Source organism: Mercurialis annua, linkage group LG5, assembly GCF_937616625.2.
Source record: "Mercurialis annua linkage group LG5, ddMerAnnu1.2, whole genome shotgun sequence".
NCBI classification, from domain to species: domain Eukaryota; kingdom Viridiplantae; phylum Streptophyta; class Magnoliopsida; order Malpighiales; family Euphorbiaceae; genus Mercurialis; species Mercurialis annua.
In genome coordinates, this window is record NC_065574.1 from 51,660,866 (window position 1) to 51,675,760 (window position 14,895).

Here is a 14,895-nt window from a genome sequence, read left to right on the forward strand (position 1 = left end):
AATTTAAAACCTCAAATTGATTTTTTATTTCAGTTTAGGAAGGATTATTTGGGTTTAAATGAGAATCATGTGTCAAAAATAGGTTTAATTTAAAGTTTGATATATTTGTCTCAGTTTGCAAAATTGACGGAACCAAATGTCCTATTTATATTTTAAAGATATATTGGCCTAATAATGTATATATAAATTTCACCATTATTTTTTCACTGTATCAGTTTGGCCTTCAACTTGCTTTAATGAACAACTGGACGTCCAAATAAGAACTTGTACAATTTAGATTATATTATTTTCTTAAATGTTCACCGTAAAAATGGGAAACTCTCTTAATTAATAGATGAACGAGCATGGTTGTGTGAATACTCGAACTCAAGAACTTCCGCAATGCTCAGAAGCGAAAAATACCAATTAGATTATTTCCTGATTGAAAATTTATCCTTTGTATAAGCGCTAAGCAGAAAAAGGTGATATTCAACATTTTGGAAGGAGAATTAATGGAACATTGTAAGAGCTTAAAGACGACTGTTCAAGCAATTGTGAAGGATGATGGCGGTGCTGTTGTGAAATGGAGTCTCGAATAATCATCTTCTCAAGCCATAAAAGAAAAGGATCATATTGATATTTATTGGTATTTTTATCCAGTGTGTTTGAACATGTTTGATCATCTTCTTGATTAAATCTGATAATGGAGATTTACATTATCAGGAAGTTTGAATAATACATTTTTGGTTTGTATATGTATAATTAAAATTAATTTGTATGAATTTGGTGGTGCTTTATTAATTATTATTATTAAATAAATATTACTACTTTCGTCGCAAATTGAGAGACAATTTATATATAAATATAAACAGAATGAATTTTTAAAGAAGATATCATATTTTTAATGGAACCAAGATAAAAATAAATGAGTGCCTATAATCTATCATTTTGAAGTATTAAAATAAACGACAATACTTCATTTTTTAAAAGATAAAAAATTCAAATTTCAAATTATATTGGTTATTTTTTTATTCAAATATTATCTTTTTATTGAATTCAATTCATTTGTGGCCACCAACTTTCCAAAGTTCCAAATTCATCCAGAGGACTTTCTTAATTGGCTATATTTAATATAAAAGTTAAATAAAATAAATAAAAGTAAATGAAAATATTATTATTATTATTATTATTTCTAAAAGTAAAATAGATAAAAAGTCAACATTAAAGAGCCACTGGACTAATATTAATTTTCTTGAGAGAACTAATATTAAAAATTATTAATACTCTTTATTTGACAAAAAATATTCTATAAAATAAAGAGCGTCATTCCAGATGCTCTAATTAAGTACTGCTATTTAAAACAAAGGTCTGTTTTAAAGTGATTTTGTTTTTGAGTTATTTTGTCAATTTCACAATATGATAGAAAGTGATAGTAACTATTGCTATCAGAACCGGCTGCACTGGCCGGTTCAACCGGGAAATACGAAAGCAGGTGCCTTAACTCGGCCGGAACTCTTAAAATTGTTATGTAATAAATTAGTTACAGACCGTTCAACTTGTCCGGAAATCCATTTGATAAAAAAAACCTGTTTCAAATTCAATAGGTTTTACATATTTTTTTATTATTTGATTTAGTTAAATTTTTTCACTGTAAACTAAAATATTATTCATTTCGAACTCAGTGACTTAATAATATAACTGATAAGATGTATATTTCTTATTTTCTAATCAAATTACTAAATAAACATATATATTGTTTTATAGAGTTTACTGAAGTCTCGAACTAAACTCTTTTATAAAAAGACTAAATTATTCTTTGATTTATTTTTTAATAATTCGTTATAATTTACATAACAATTTTATTTTCTATTAATTTTATTATACAAATTTTATTTTTTTTATAGAATTACATAAATAATTATTAAACATTTTATTATTTTCAACCTCGGATTAAACATCTATTTTTAACCCTCGGTTTTTATTGGACCAATGTCTGGGACGTATTTGACAACATTGATAATAACTCATTTAATTGTGAAAAGTGAATAAAATAAATTTTATTTTGAAACGAAAAATAAAATAACTGGAGACGACCTAAAACAAAAATTAGATAGATTTGTTTTGACCAACAATTCTTTCCATGTCAGCCATGTTGGCAAAATGTACCTTCACAGAAAGTACCTTCCATGAGATGAGGGACTTAGTTGTTCCACAGACTAAACATTGAGGACTTACTAACCCTTTTTCCATAGAGAAAGATGAAAACATAACATAATTAACGATTATATAAAAAACACATTAAGAATTATAAAATAAAAATTTCAATTAAATAAAATAAATTTATATATATAACTTTACATTGTATTAATAGAGCTTTTTAAATATACAATTCGACGATCCGCCTGTTTAATAATATTTTAAATCACAAAAACAATTTCTTAATTTTTAAACAAGTTCGATCGAAAGAATATCAAAATGAAATTTTTATTAATAACAATTATGATTTTTTTCCATTATTAAATCTGTGAAAATAGAAATTCACCGTGAATTACATCAAAAATTTCTTAAAAAATAAATTCATAAAAAGGGTTAAAAATCTACAAAAAGAAATTAAATATGTAATTATTGAATGAGAAAAATTTAATACTAAAATAATGAAGTAAATAATTTACCACTGGTCAATAAAATGACCAATGAAATAAGTGTATATAATATTCTGCCAAGTTGTGAATTCTCTTTCTCTCACCAGCGTTTTTTCTTTTCAATTATTAATAAAAAAAAAACTTTAGTAAAGAAAAAAAGTGAGAGAAAGGAGGCTAATAATACATTCTTTTTATAAATTAATTTTAGAAAGAAAATTAATAAAATATTGTGAAAATATAATATATAAAAAATTATTTTATTTTTAACTATAATGACGAATTCATATTTTTAAATTGTAACGATCTAATTTTCCAATTTTGTGATTTGTGATATAACAAATTAAATTTATTTTTAAATATATAATTTTTATTTTAAACCATATTAATTTAATAATTTTTTAATTAAAATAAAAGTTCAACTATGTAAAATAACCAGTCATGAAACTAAACCTAAATGATCAACTGCAAAAATAAATAGCAAAAATAGATTTGATGTATTTATCACAAACTGAAAATTATAGACTAAAAATGATAATTACTATTAAAAAAATTTCTCTCTAAAATTTTGCTCTCCCTTCTTTATAAAAAACTTCACATCTTCTTTATTTGTTTGAGGGTGGAAGAAGATAATATTTTCGGCTAATCGAAAAATTATCTTCTCTCCGCATATATTACTAATTATCATAGATCTACTCTTTGTTTTAATAAGTCTTTGTTAAATTTTTATTTTCGAATTGGGATTTTTATTTTATCATGTTTGAATAAAAATTAAAATCTTTTTTACCCCCTTTAATAAGATTTTTAGATCTCTCAAAAAAAATTAGTGTTTGTTTGATCATTAGATTCAAGGTTTTATAGATTTAAGAAAAGAAAAAGTTGTGGATCTATCTTTTTAAAATTTCAATGAAATGAAGATTGGAAATAGTAGGCATCAATGGATCGAGCGGATCGAAAGGAAAACCAGAAAAAAGAAAATTATAGACTAAATTGTCATAATTTTTTAAAGATATATTCATTGTTTTTGTTAAAAATATTAATATTTAAAATCATTTTATCAAACAATTTTGTGGAACGAGTATAAACTGAAAATAAAAGAATCACACCAAATACTATTATCCATAAATGTACTATCTAGTTCAGAGGGTGTTGTGGGTAATTGTCCACTGCTCAATATTGAATATTTTTAATAAACTTTTTTCATCTTAAAATTTATAGTACATCCACCTCGAATTTTATATTCTGTCAATATTGTCCACCGGAAAATTATTCAATACAACCGTTGCGCTATGCCATTCGTATAACAAACCAATTATGCGAAATCATGTGGAATTTTTAATGATTAAAAAAATAAATAATAATTAAATTATTTTCTATCGCAAATGCTCATTGGCATGTTATAAACATAACATGGCATAAATGGCATAAACACTTTTATCCATCTTATATATTTTTATAGCATTGTGTCCATCTTATAAAAAAAGTTGGGTCAACTATGAAAGTAGTACTAGTTAGTTTTCATTTAAGATTACTTATACTTTAATTTGTATAATTTATTGTTACTTATGAATTACAGCATGCTGGCTTTTTCATTCCCATCTTAATCGGATCTGATTTGATTTTGAAATAATTTTATATAAAAATTGTTCATGATTCAGGTTTTCTTCTAAAAAATATAATGTCAAACCCAAATGCAATAAATTAATCTAAATCAGTTCCTATCACCACGATTTTGCTACTCTATTTTACTTGGTCTTGTAAAGATTTCATATTTTGCTTACCTTATTTACATTTTGTTGAGTTCATAATAGTGACAGTAGATAATACTATTTTAAAAACAATATTATCATTTTCAATTATGAACTGTATTATGAATTAAAAGTGGCTGTCGACCATGTTTTGCCGGTGGATAATAGGAGATGTTTATTTAATAAACTTGAAGTATTATAAAAGACAACAAAGTCAAAATCTCCAGAAACAATATTTTGATTTTTTTTAGAGATTAGTATAACTGCTACTTTTAATCTAATTAATTCTAGATAATAGTGCATGACCCAATCAATTAATCATTCTAAAATTATTCAATGTTGCAGTTAATTTATTTTACGAGTGTTTATCCCACATAACGGATGTGTCATGTCATTTTTACAACAAGCCAATAATCATTTGCGATAGAGAATCTTTATTTATTACTTATTTTTTTATCATTAAACATTTGCGCATGGCTAACGTATCATTGGTTTGTTGCACGAATGACGTGGCGCAACCATTATGTTGTATAGTTATTCTTATTTTACTATGTATAATAATTTCAAAATGTTTTATTTAATATTGTATTTAATTAAAATTTATTAAATTTAAACCCGTAACATGAAATATTTTAGTATAATTTTTAAAAATATTATCAAATTATATATTTTATTTTTACAACAATATTAGCTTTTAATTTATGTGGCACCTAAGAGCATCTCCACTCTAGTGCTAAAATACCTCACAATGCTATAATTTAGCATTTAGTATAAAAAGCACATCTCCATTGCACTTCTATTTCATGTGCTAAATTTAGCATATGCTAAACTTTGTGCCAAATTTGTTAGAAAGTTTAGCATATGCTAAATTTTATTATATCTAAATTATTTACAGATTTGCCATCAATAATGATAATCACTTATAAAACTATAAATTTAGCATTTAGTTTAGCATTTTGCAATGGAGCAAATTTTAATAATATGTGCTATATGTAGCATTTTATCTTATTTTATGCTAAAAATAGCATAAAAAATACAACATGCAATGGAGATGCTCTAACAGAACTACTAATACGAGAAATATTGTTTTGAATATTCCATCTTTGTCGTCCAAATAAATAAATATTATCAAAAGTCAATAGATCATCTTTCATTAATTGAAAAATATAAATAAAAATATTTAAAATTAAATTTTGTAGATTTTATGATTAAAAACTAAGCAATTTGTGTGAAAACTATGGATTAAAAACAGAGAAATTCTTATGTAGACTCGGTCTACCACGTCATCCGTAGACTAACCTATCATATTATGACACATCATTAAAATGATGGCAGTCTTGTAAATTCGTTTTTTTATTTATTTACACTTTTGAATAGTAATATTACAAGATTGCCATCATTTTAATGACGTGTCATAATGTGATAGGTTAGTCTACGGATGACGTGGTAGACCGAGTCTACCTAAGAATTTCTCTTAAAAACAATTGGGAATTGGTATTTTTGTTATGTTAAATCTGGGTGGCGATATTTCAGATCAAGTTTTTATGAAGTCAGAGCAATTCTTAAATTTTGGACATTACTATCCTTTTATGTGATTAGTCAATTATTTCCTTCTTTGGTTTATTTCTTTTATTCATGAATTATCCTTTTTAAGTAATTAACAAACAATTAAACATGAATTATTTGTTTGTTTTCTCTTTGATAAACTGCAGGTTAAATTTTCTGATATAAATTCATTCATCAAAATATTAGGTAACTTAATGTTTTTAAGCTCTTATTTTACGGCTCAAACGCATACAATATCACAGTGCGTTTGATATGTCTTTTTTCATGTTTTTTTGAGAAGACATATTTTTTTTCTATTAAGGGGCCGTTTGGTTCGCCATAAAAAGAGGGGAATGAAAATGGGAATGAGAATAATTTTCATTATTCGTGTTTGTTTTGTCAAATTATATTAGGAAATGAGAATGTGATTACCCTTTTAATGGGAATCACCCATTCCCCCCCCCCCAACCCCATGGGAATGGACTTTTGGAAATGAGAATCAAAATTTAACAAAATATTTTAATAATAAATAATAAATATATAATTATTAAAAAAACTATTTTAAAATATTTATTTTAAAAAACATACTTAAAATAAAAAAAAAAGCTTTTTTGATATTTTTTTAAATAATTTTTTTGTTTTTTTAAAAAATAATTTTTTTAATTATTCCAAAATAATTTTTTTAATTTTTTTTCAAAATAATTTTTTTCATTTTTTCATTTTTTTTAATTTTTTAATTTTTTTAATTTTTTTTAAAAAAATTATATAAATTTTTTTTAAATTTTTTTTTTAATAAATAAATTTTTTTAATAAATAAATTTTTTTAATAAATAAATTTTTTATTAAACTTTACCCATTCCCATTCTTTTTTTTTTTTTTTTTTTGCAAAGGCTAATTTTCATTATATCAATACGATCAATACAATGAGAAGTATGAATGACTCCTCAACAAGCACGAGTGAGCCATTCCAGAATAAAATGATGAGATCTGCAGAAGCAGTCATCAACAAGGGCTTTTTTAGCCACCGAATGGGCTACCCAATTACAAGAACGAGATACAAACTGAAACCTAATTTCCGAAAAATTAGAAACTAGGTTAAATATATCTTCTAAGATAACTCCGGCATCTCTGTCTTCACTAGAGGAGGAATTTATTGCATTAATTAGAATCTGACAATCCCCTTCAAAGATCAATTTCTGATGATCTATCCGCAACAATTCCTCCATTGATGTCCGAAGTGCCAAAGCCTCTATTACAATTGGGACCACTATGCCAGGAAATCGTCGAGCCCCAGCCAAGATAATTGTACCTGTATAATCACGAACAACAAAACCAATAGATCCTATGCGAGAATCCTTATTTATTGCTCCATCAAAATTTACTTTATAGAACCCCATCGGCGGCGGCAACCATATAGCTACATCATCTCTTACACTAGGAGGAATGTTTCGCCTGTACCCATTCCCATTCCCACACACTAATTTTGAACCAAATAAAAAATGAAAACAATCATTCTCATTTCCATTCCTTTTCATTCCGATTCTCATTCCGATTCCGATTCCCAACCTTGAACCAAACGGCCCTAAATGCATAAATCTTTTTTTTTTTTAAACAACATGTAAGATATATATTGGCAGTTGTAGTGCATTTTCATTTCATATTATTACTAAGGAGTCATTAATAAAGAGTACAAAAAAAAAATTAGGATAGCTAATTAATACGGTGAATGGATATGCCGTTTGGAGATTAATTTTACAGGTTTATTCTAAGGTTTTGTTTGAGTAAAAAAGAGATTACTGCGATAAATTAGTCAAGTTTAGGTGTTTTTTTTTTAATTATCAAACAAAGCTAATCTAAAAGTAAAAATAAGAAAACAAATAAAAGAAGGAAACAGTTGACTAATCATTAAAGGATAAAAATGTCAAAAATTTAAAAATTGCTCACATTATAAAAACTTGATCTGGAAATATCGCCACCCTTTAAACCTTGAAGTATAATTAACGCGTTGTTGTGTGGTTTGAATTGTTCTAAGGCATTAAACTCCGCTCTCTCGAGTCAAAGAGATCGCAAAGGTTCAACTAAACTAATAAATTAATAGACAACTCACTCTCGCATAATTGCTCATTAAATTAATGAACTAATCTCACCTAATAATACACCATAGGGACATCTAATTGCTCAACTCATTTTCATATGTTATTAAACATTTTAGATTATCGATTATCAAGTCTATTTAGAACAAAGTTCCCTTGAGTCAAGATCCTAGTTACAAACCATGGTTTATTTGGCCAAATATTACCTATATTGAGCATAATAAATAATACACACAACCAACAACACAAACATACTTCAATACTTCAAAACAACATAATTCAATGTCAGCTCCAATCAAAAGATTTAGCTACTCGTCACTTAGTCTGAAGCAATCACAAAATTAATAGAGAAAGACACAGTAAAAGGATTAAAAAAACAAATAGAATATATACCCATTGTTTATGAGTCCTCCAAATGCTCTTGTTCAATCTCAATTAATGATTACAAACACAAAATTATGTTACTCTGGTTAGATTCCATCTTAAAACCAATTGGTATTAAGTGAAGGTGTCCAATTAAGATTTAAACACATGTTCATTCACACACACAATCAATATGAGATTCCCACTTCAACACTCCCCCTCACGCGTAGCGTGTTCAGGCCGAACAACCAGTCCCCCCTCACGCATCTCATATGGGTCGGACCAAATTCAAATTGTGTGAATTGACAAGACTCTGATAGCGTGTTAGATTCTATCTTAAAACCAATTGAAGTTAAGTGGAGATGCCCAACCAAAATTTAAACATATGTTCATTCACACATCAGAGTTTGGCAACATGATAAAACCATATCAGCAAACCATTGGGTCCTCACACTTCAAAATAAACCACTGTACAACTAGGTCTTGACACCACTACTACAACGCTAACGAGACATCGTCTTCTATACATACTACCAAAAAGACGGACTTCTGAACTAGAACAGAAGTTCGATATACCAAAAGAATGCTACCTGAAAGGAAACACTGTGGGTGGGGGGGGGGGGGGGTCAACACCGAGTGAGTTCATAATTTACAAATGAGTATATAAAAACAAAAGGCTTAAATGCATAAAAAATCACCAACTTTCGCGTGTTTTTGGTATTTAACACAAACTTTTAATTTTGGCATATAAATACATGAACTATCAATTTTTTGCATATATGACCAAGTTTCTATTTTAGGTGAAAAACGGTGCCGTTTTAGGTATAAATGTTGCCGTTTTAGGTCAAAAACGGTGCCGTTTTATGTCATAAATGGCGCTCGTGTTATGTATGCAAAAAATTGATAGTTCGTATATTTATATGTCAAAATTAAAAGTTCGTGTCAAATACCAAAAACACGCGAAAGTTTGTGATTTTTGGAGCAATTACCAAAACAAAACGATGTATAAACAGTTTTACACAATGCAACCAGATACAAGTCTCCAAATGAAACCTTAATCCTTGATTGTTAAATCCTGATGATCTAGTACAAGTACTTATTACTTGTATTGATTCTTATATCCATTGTATCATATGAACAAACACATAAACGTACGTACAAATAGAGCTAGTTATGAGCCCCGAGATACTTAGCCCGAGTTTACCCATACTAGTAACAAATTCATCTAGTTTGAGCCTTGAGATTTACTCGAGTTCACACACCCTAGGTAAAATACACAATAACACACACTAGGTAAAATACACACACACACACACATATATATATATATATATATATATATATATATATATATATATTTAATTAATTAGGTCCATATATCATTTATTAGTCCGGTTTAGATAAGAAATTCTGGTATATTTAAAATGAAGACCGTAAAAATTGATGGTAATTACGGTCACTTTTTAATTGGGTTGGGCTACTTCATTTTGGGTGAGGTGAGAGCAAACATGCGTGCTGGTAAGGAGACCGAGATCGAGCAATGATTGAGGATCAGAAATAGCCTCATGCAACTTCTCATAAGCCAATGTCCAGTGCACCAAGCTGCCTCCCCCTTCCTTTGGTGTAGCTTTAACTATAAACCTGAATTCCTTGTATTCCTTCAGCAGATCTCCTTCGATCACTTTGAAAGTTGTTGACAAGTTCACATCATCTATCTCTTCAATAATCTCCTTTGCATATTTGGTCTCTCCATCTGATCATTTTCATAAAAACATTAGTATGTCATTACTAAATACATGGAGATTACATCATAAAAACATAAAGGCAAAACCCATACGGAGGCCCCTTCTATTTTGACCATTTTTGTTCAGGTATCCCTTGTATTTTTTTTATTCGTAAAGTCCCTCTACTTACTTCATTTGTTCTTTCAATCTTTCAAATTATAAATTATAATCTTTTAAGTCATTTTTTGTGTGCCGTAAAAATCACAAATTGTAAATAGAGGGACTAAAAAAACCACAAAAAGGAATATCAAAATGTGATTCTGCAAATTATAAGGACCCGGACGTGACGAACTTTGGTGTAGGGACTTCTCGAACAAAAATGGTAAAGTAGAGGGAGCCTCCGTATGGGTTTTGCCAAACAGAAAAGGAGCTTGAATAACTAATATGAAAGAAAAGAACATCCAAACGATCATTTTTCTTATCTTGGAAGAATGAATTTATCTACCCCAACTATAACTCCTTTTCCAAACATACCATGATCTTTAAACTTTGCTTGTTTTGTCCATCACTTTTGCAACGTTTGCGAGATATATTCACAACTCATTTAGAACTAAAGTAGAGCAACGTTATACGTCTACGTGTATATAATATATCTCAAACGGTATTTATAATATCGTGCGACATCAGCTCCAAATATGGATATATTTGACTATGATATTAAAAATAATGAATTAAACTAAATTTTTTTGAAAAATGATGATAAATTTTGTAAACAAATTTTAGTTGTGGATATATAAGATCTTCTTATCTATCTTTTATCAAAATAAATTACAAAAATAAAAGTTGCGTAATGGTGCACATACCATGAGTGTAATTCCAGCAGATGGTGCTACCATGCTTACCCCATTCACCTTCATGAAGATCAACACTTTGTACATTGTCAGGGCTCATAATGTTAACATGGTGTGGTCTGCAACTAAAAACATTATGGAATAGCTCTGCCGGAGCTTTGATCTCCACATCGCCTTCTAACTTTCCGACCAGAGCCATTACTTTGTTTTCTGTAGATATTTAAGAAATTCCTAATAAATATTGCTGAAGAAACCTGTTTGATCTTCTTGCATTTATATAGATTTGAAATATTCTGTTTATGGAAAAAAATAACATAATTGCCCTTACCTTCAAGTCATTATTTCTTATTCTTGCTATCATCTTCTCTAAGATTAAGTCTTACATTGTGAAGCAGTCATTTTCTGAACCAAAAAAAAAAGAGTTAAAATACATTTTTTAGGCTTAATCCATCGTCAGATTCTTGCACTTTAAAGTTTTTGCATACAATATCACATCATTAGATCCTTATACTTTCACTTCCATTATTATGAGGTCCCTCTGTTAAGACGAGTGCTGACACTGTTAATCTTTCTTTATTTTCCATGAGTATAACTCATTCTCAGATCTTCGTACTTTTTTTTTATTTTAGGTCCCTGCACTTTTAAATGTAAAGATTGCATATAAATATGTATTAATTTTTAATTTAACCAAATTAAAATTAGATTTATAATATTAAAATTTATATTTTTTTAATTGCTATGAATTTAATATATTTAAATAATAACGTCAAAATCAATATTTTTCTAATTATTATTTTATTGAATATTTAAATTGTTCTTATTAAATATTTAAATTATTATTATTTAGCTTTAAATAAAAAAAATTAATTTTTTCATTATGTTAAAAAATAAAAGTGAATTTAATTTTTTATTTTAAAAAGTAAAATTTACTCAAAGAAATAAAATTAATTTTAATATGTATTTATTAAATTATTAAAATAATATTTTATACTGATGTTTTTTATTTTTAAATAATATAATAAAATCACACTTAGAGGTGGTGTAAACAGACGTCGATCCTAATATATGTCAACTTTGATTATTCAAACTTACAAGACAGAGCTGGCTACATCCATTTATAGAGGTGACATATAAGGCGGAAGTAGAAATGGGTTTCTAATTTTTTAATAAAATATTTTTAGTCGCCTTAATTTAATTTTTTTAAAAATATATGTCGAGTAAGGACCTCATTATGATATATACTCTAATATTTAAATCATATTTATTTTGATAAAGTGATCGTTTATAAAAATTAATAAAAAATAGGATATTAATTTAAAAAAATAAAGTTAAAATATCCTTAAAAAAATTATAATTTTTTTATTAATTTAATTTAAAACATTATAAAAAATTAATTAAATTGCATAAATGTCTTGTTTTATTGACTAAGTAAATTATATATTTTTTCAATGATATTTGATTATAAAATAAATTCAGGTTTATATTTCTAGAAAAACAATTACAAGGATTTCATTTCTTTAATATAAAAGTCCATGGACCTTATTTGTATAAATTAAAAGTGCAGGGAATCAATTGTTATATATCAAACTACAAAAATAAATTTCTACTCTCATAAACGACGTGTGTACTACAAGCGCTAACATAAGAATTTACGTTAAAGATAAAATTAAAGTGCAGGAACTTAATGATGGGGTATTTTAATGTATGAATTTTATGTGCAAAAACGTCAAAGTAGGGACCCAACGATGGGTTAAGCCTGTATTTTATAAAATGATAAATATATTCTAAAAAATATTTGTGACAATTTAATCCGTCAGTTTTGTGATTTATGATAAATATATTTGATATTTATTTTAAACCTACTTTTGAAATGGCTCTTAATATGCACAATATTGATCATTTTTTTCATATATCTAAAACACAGTTTGGACATTTTGATTTGTTAATTTTACAAATTGGAATAAATATATCGAACCTTAATTTAAACATATTTTAGAGTGCATAATTATCATTTTAAACCCATATAACTCTTTTTAAACTTACATTTAAGATCTATTGTGTATAATAATCATTTATACAATTAAAAATTTATAAAAATAAATTCTAAAAATAGATATAATTTGGGCCTTTGACATGTTTGTCCCAATTTATAAAATTAAAGGACCAAAATGTCCAAATTATATTTTAAGGATATATTTGACAACATAATCAAAGTTATGGATATAAAAAATCATTTCACATATCTTTTTATGGTTAATAATTTTGATTTCACGAATAATATTTTTATACAATTGACTTTTTATATCAATTTAGAAAGAGTTATTTAAGTTTAAATTGAAGATTGTGTTTTTGAATTTAGATCAGATATAAGAATTTGATTTATTTGTTGTAAATTATAATTGAAAGATCAAATTATCACTAAATAATTTTAACGATATATTCATCGTCGCCGTCTCTCCACCTGTATATCTATATTTTATATTTTTTTCGAATAATAAGTTGTTTTTTGAAGAATACTTATTATGGATATCTGTTTGTTTTTGGTGTGTTTGATGAAGTTATATTGTCACTGAGGTAATAATTTTGTTGTGTTGATGTTTTGTCAAATTTGATCAAGATTTTATTGTTTTGGGCGATCATCTGTCTTGATCTTTGACGAATTTTATTTTATACAGTTTTTTTGATTTATTCAAATTTCTTATTATGGTTTCAGCTTGTTTGTTACATATGTATGTTATTTTTAGCAGTTCTTGCGACATTCAAGTTTACTTGATGCAATTTTTTTTTAAAAAATCGAACTTGTATTCAACTACAGCGCAATTATTTGTTTCACCTTTTTATTGATACGTAAAACAGATTTGCGATTAAGTCACTCATGTCTGTAGTATAGACTATTTTTTCTTTGTCAGATCTATAAATTTATTTTACATCTTTTTGTTTTGAATTAATACAAAAGATCACTTTTAAACAAAACATTATTCGTGATTTGATGAATAAGTCTATTATTAGAATTTAGAAAGAAGAGTCATCTTTTCTTAAAAAAAAAGGAAAAAGAAATTAGAAGAGCCATTCAAGTTTACCTGAAAGATAGGATTAGCTGCCAATAAGTCAATAATTATTTCATAAATCTAATAAAAAAACTGATGATAAATACAAGTATTTATATAAAACAGAGTAGCATTTATTTTACTTTCATTTTTTAGTTGATATTCACTCATCAAATTAAATTTAGATTTCTTTAGCTATAAATAAAATAATCAAAAGTCAGCTGGCTGATTAAGCCATTACCACATGATTTGATGGATATAATTTGTTTTTTATTTAGTTGTTTAGATTCACAAGTTTGATCGTAAAACATGAGATTTTTTTATTGTAACAATTACTCAAGTATTCCCTAAAGTTCGTTAGACCAATTTAGTAGTTACATCCATTTTAAATGATTAGTGTCATTTTACGTGTTTCACACGTGGCTCGTAGTGTAACTCGTCAAATTATCAAATAAAATTTAGAATATTAATTAATTTAAAATAGTTTATTTTATTAAAAATTTTAGATGACTATTTTAATTGCTTAAAAAATTTAATTGGTACTCAAATTTTATAATTATAGATAATTTTAATAGAAAATATAAAGTAAAAAATAAAATAATAGTTCATTGAAATAGTTTATCTTATTTAAAATTTTATACAATCAAAAAATAATTAAAATAGTAATCATTAAATAATTAAAATAGTTTATTTTAATTAATATTCTATATAATTATCTCAACATAGTAGTTTATTTTGTTTATTACTCTAACTTATCTTAACATAATAGTTTATTTTAGTTAGTACTCTAATTTTAATGGTTGTCTTAATAGTTTTTAATTAATAATTAAATTTTATAAGTGAAAAGATATTAATGTAAATATGCTCGTCCCACCCCATCCGCGCTTTTATATATGATATAGATGT

At 26.4% G+C, this 14,895-nt stretch overlaps 1 protein-coding gene across 2 annotated transcripts in view; it reads right to left on the reverse strand.

The window, feature by feature from the left end:
• The window catches only part of LOC126681222 (MLP-like protein 28), a 42,377-nt gene extending 31,130 nt beyond the window's left edge, over positions 1-11,247 (reverse strand). The window contains exons 1-2 of one of the 2 annotated variants that reach the window (XM_050376708.2): positions 10,955-11,247; positions 9,401-10,120 (exon numbers count right to left, since the gene is read on the reverse strand). In XM_050376708.2, coding sequence (XP_050232665.1) covers positions 9,831-10,120; positions 10,955-11,141 — 477 coding nt within the window. In that variant the 5' untranslated portion in view covers positions 11,142-11,247 and the 3' untranslated portion in view covers positions 9,401-9,830. Of the gene's footprint in view, positions 1-9,400; positions 10,121-10,954 lie in introns of those variants that run through there. The other variant, XM_050376707.2, reaches the window with a different exon arrangement.
• Between the last annotated feature and the right edge of the window lie 3,648 nt (positions 11,248-14,895).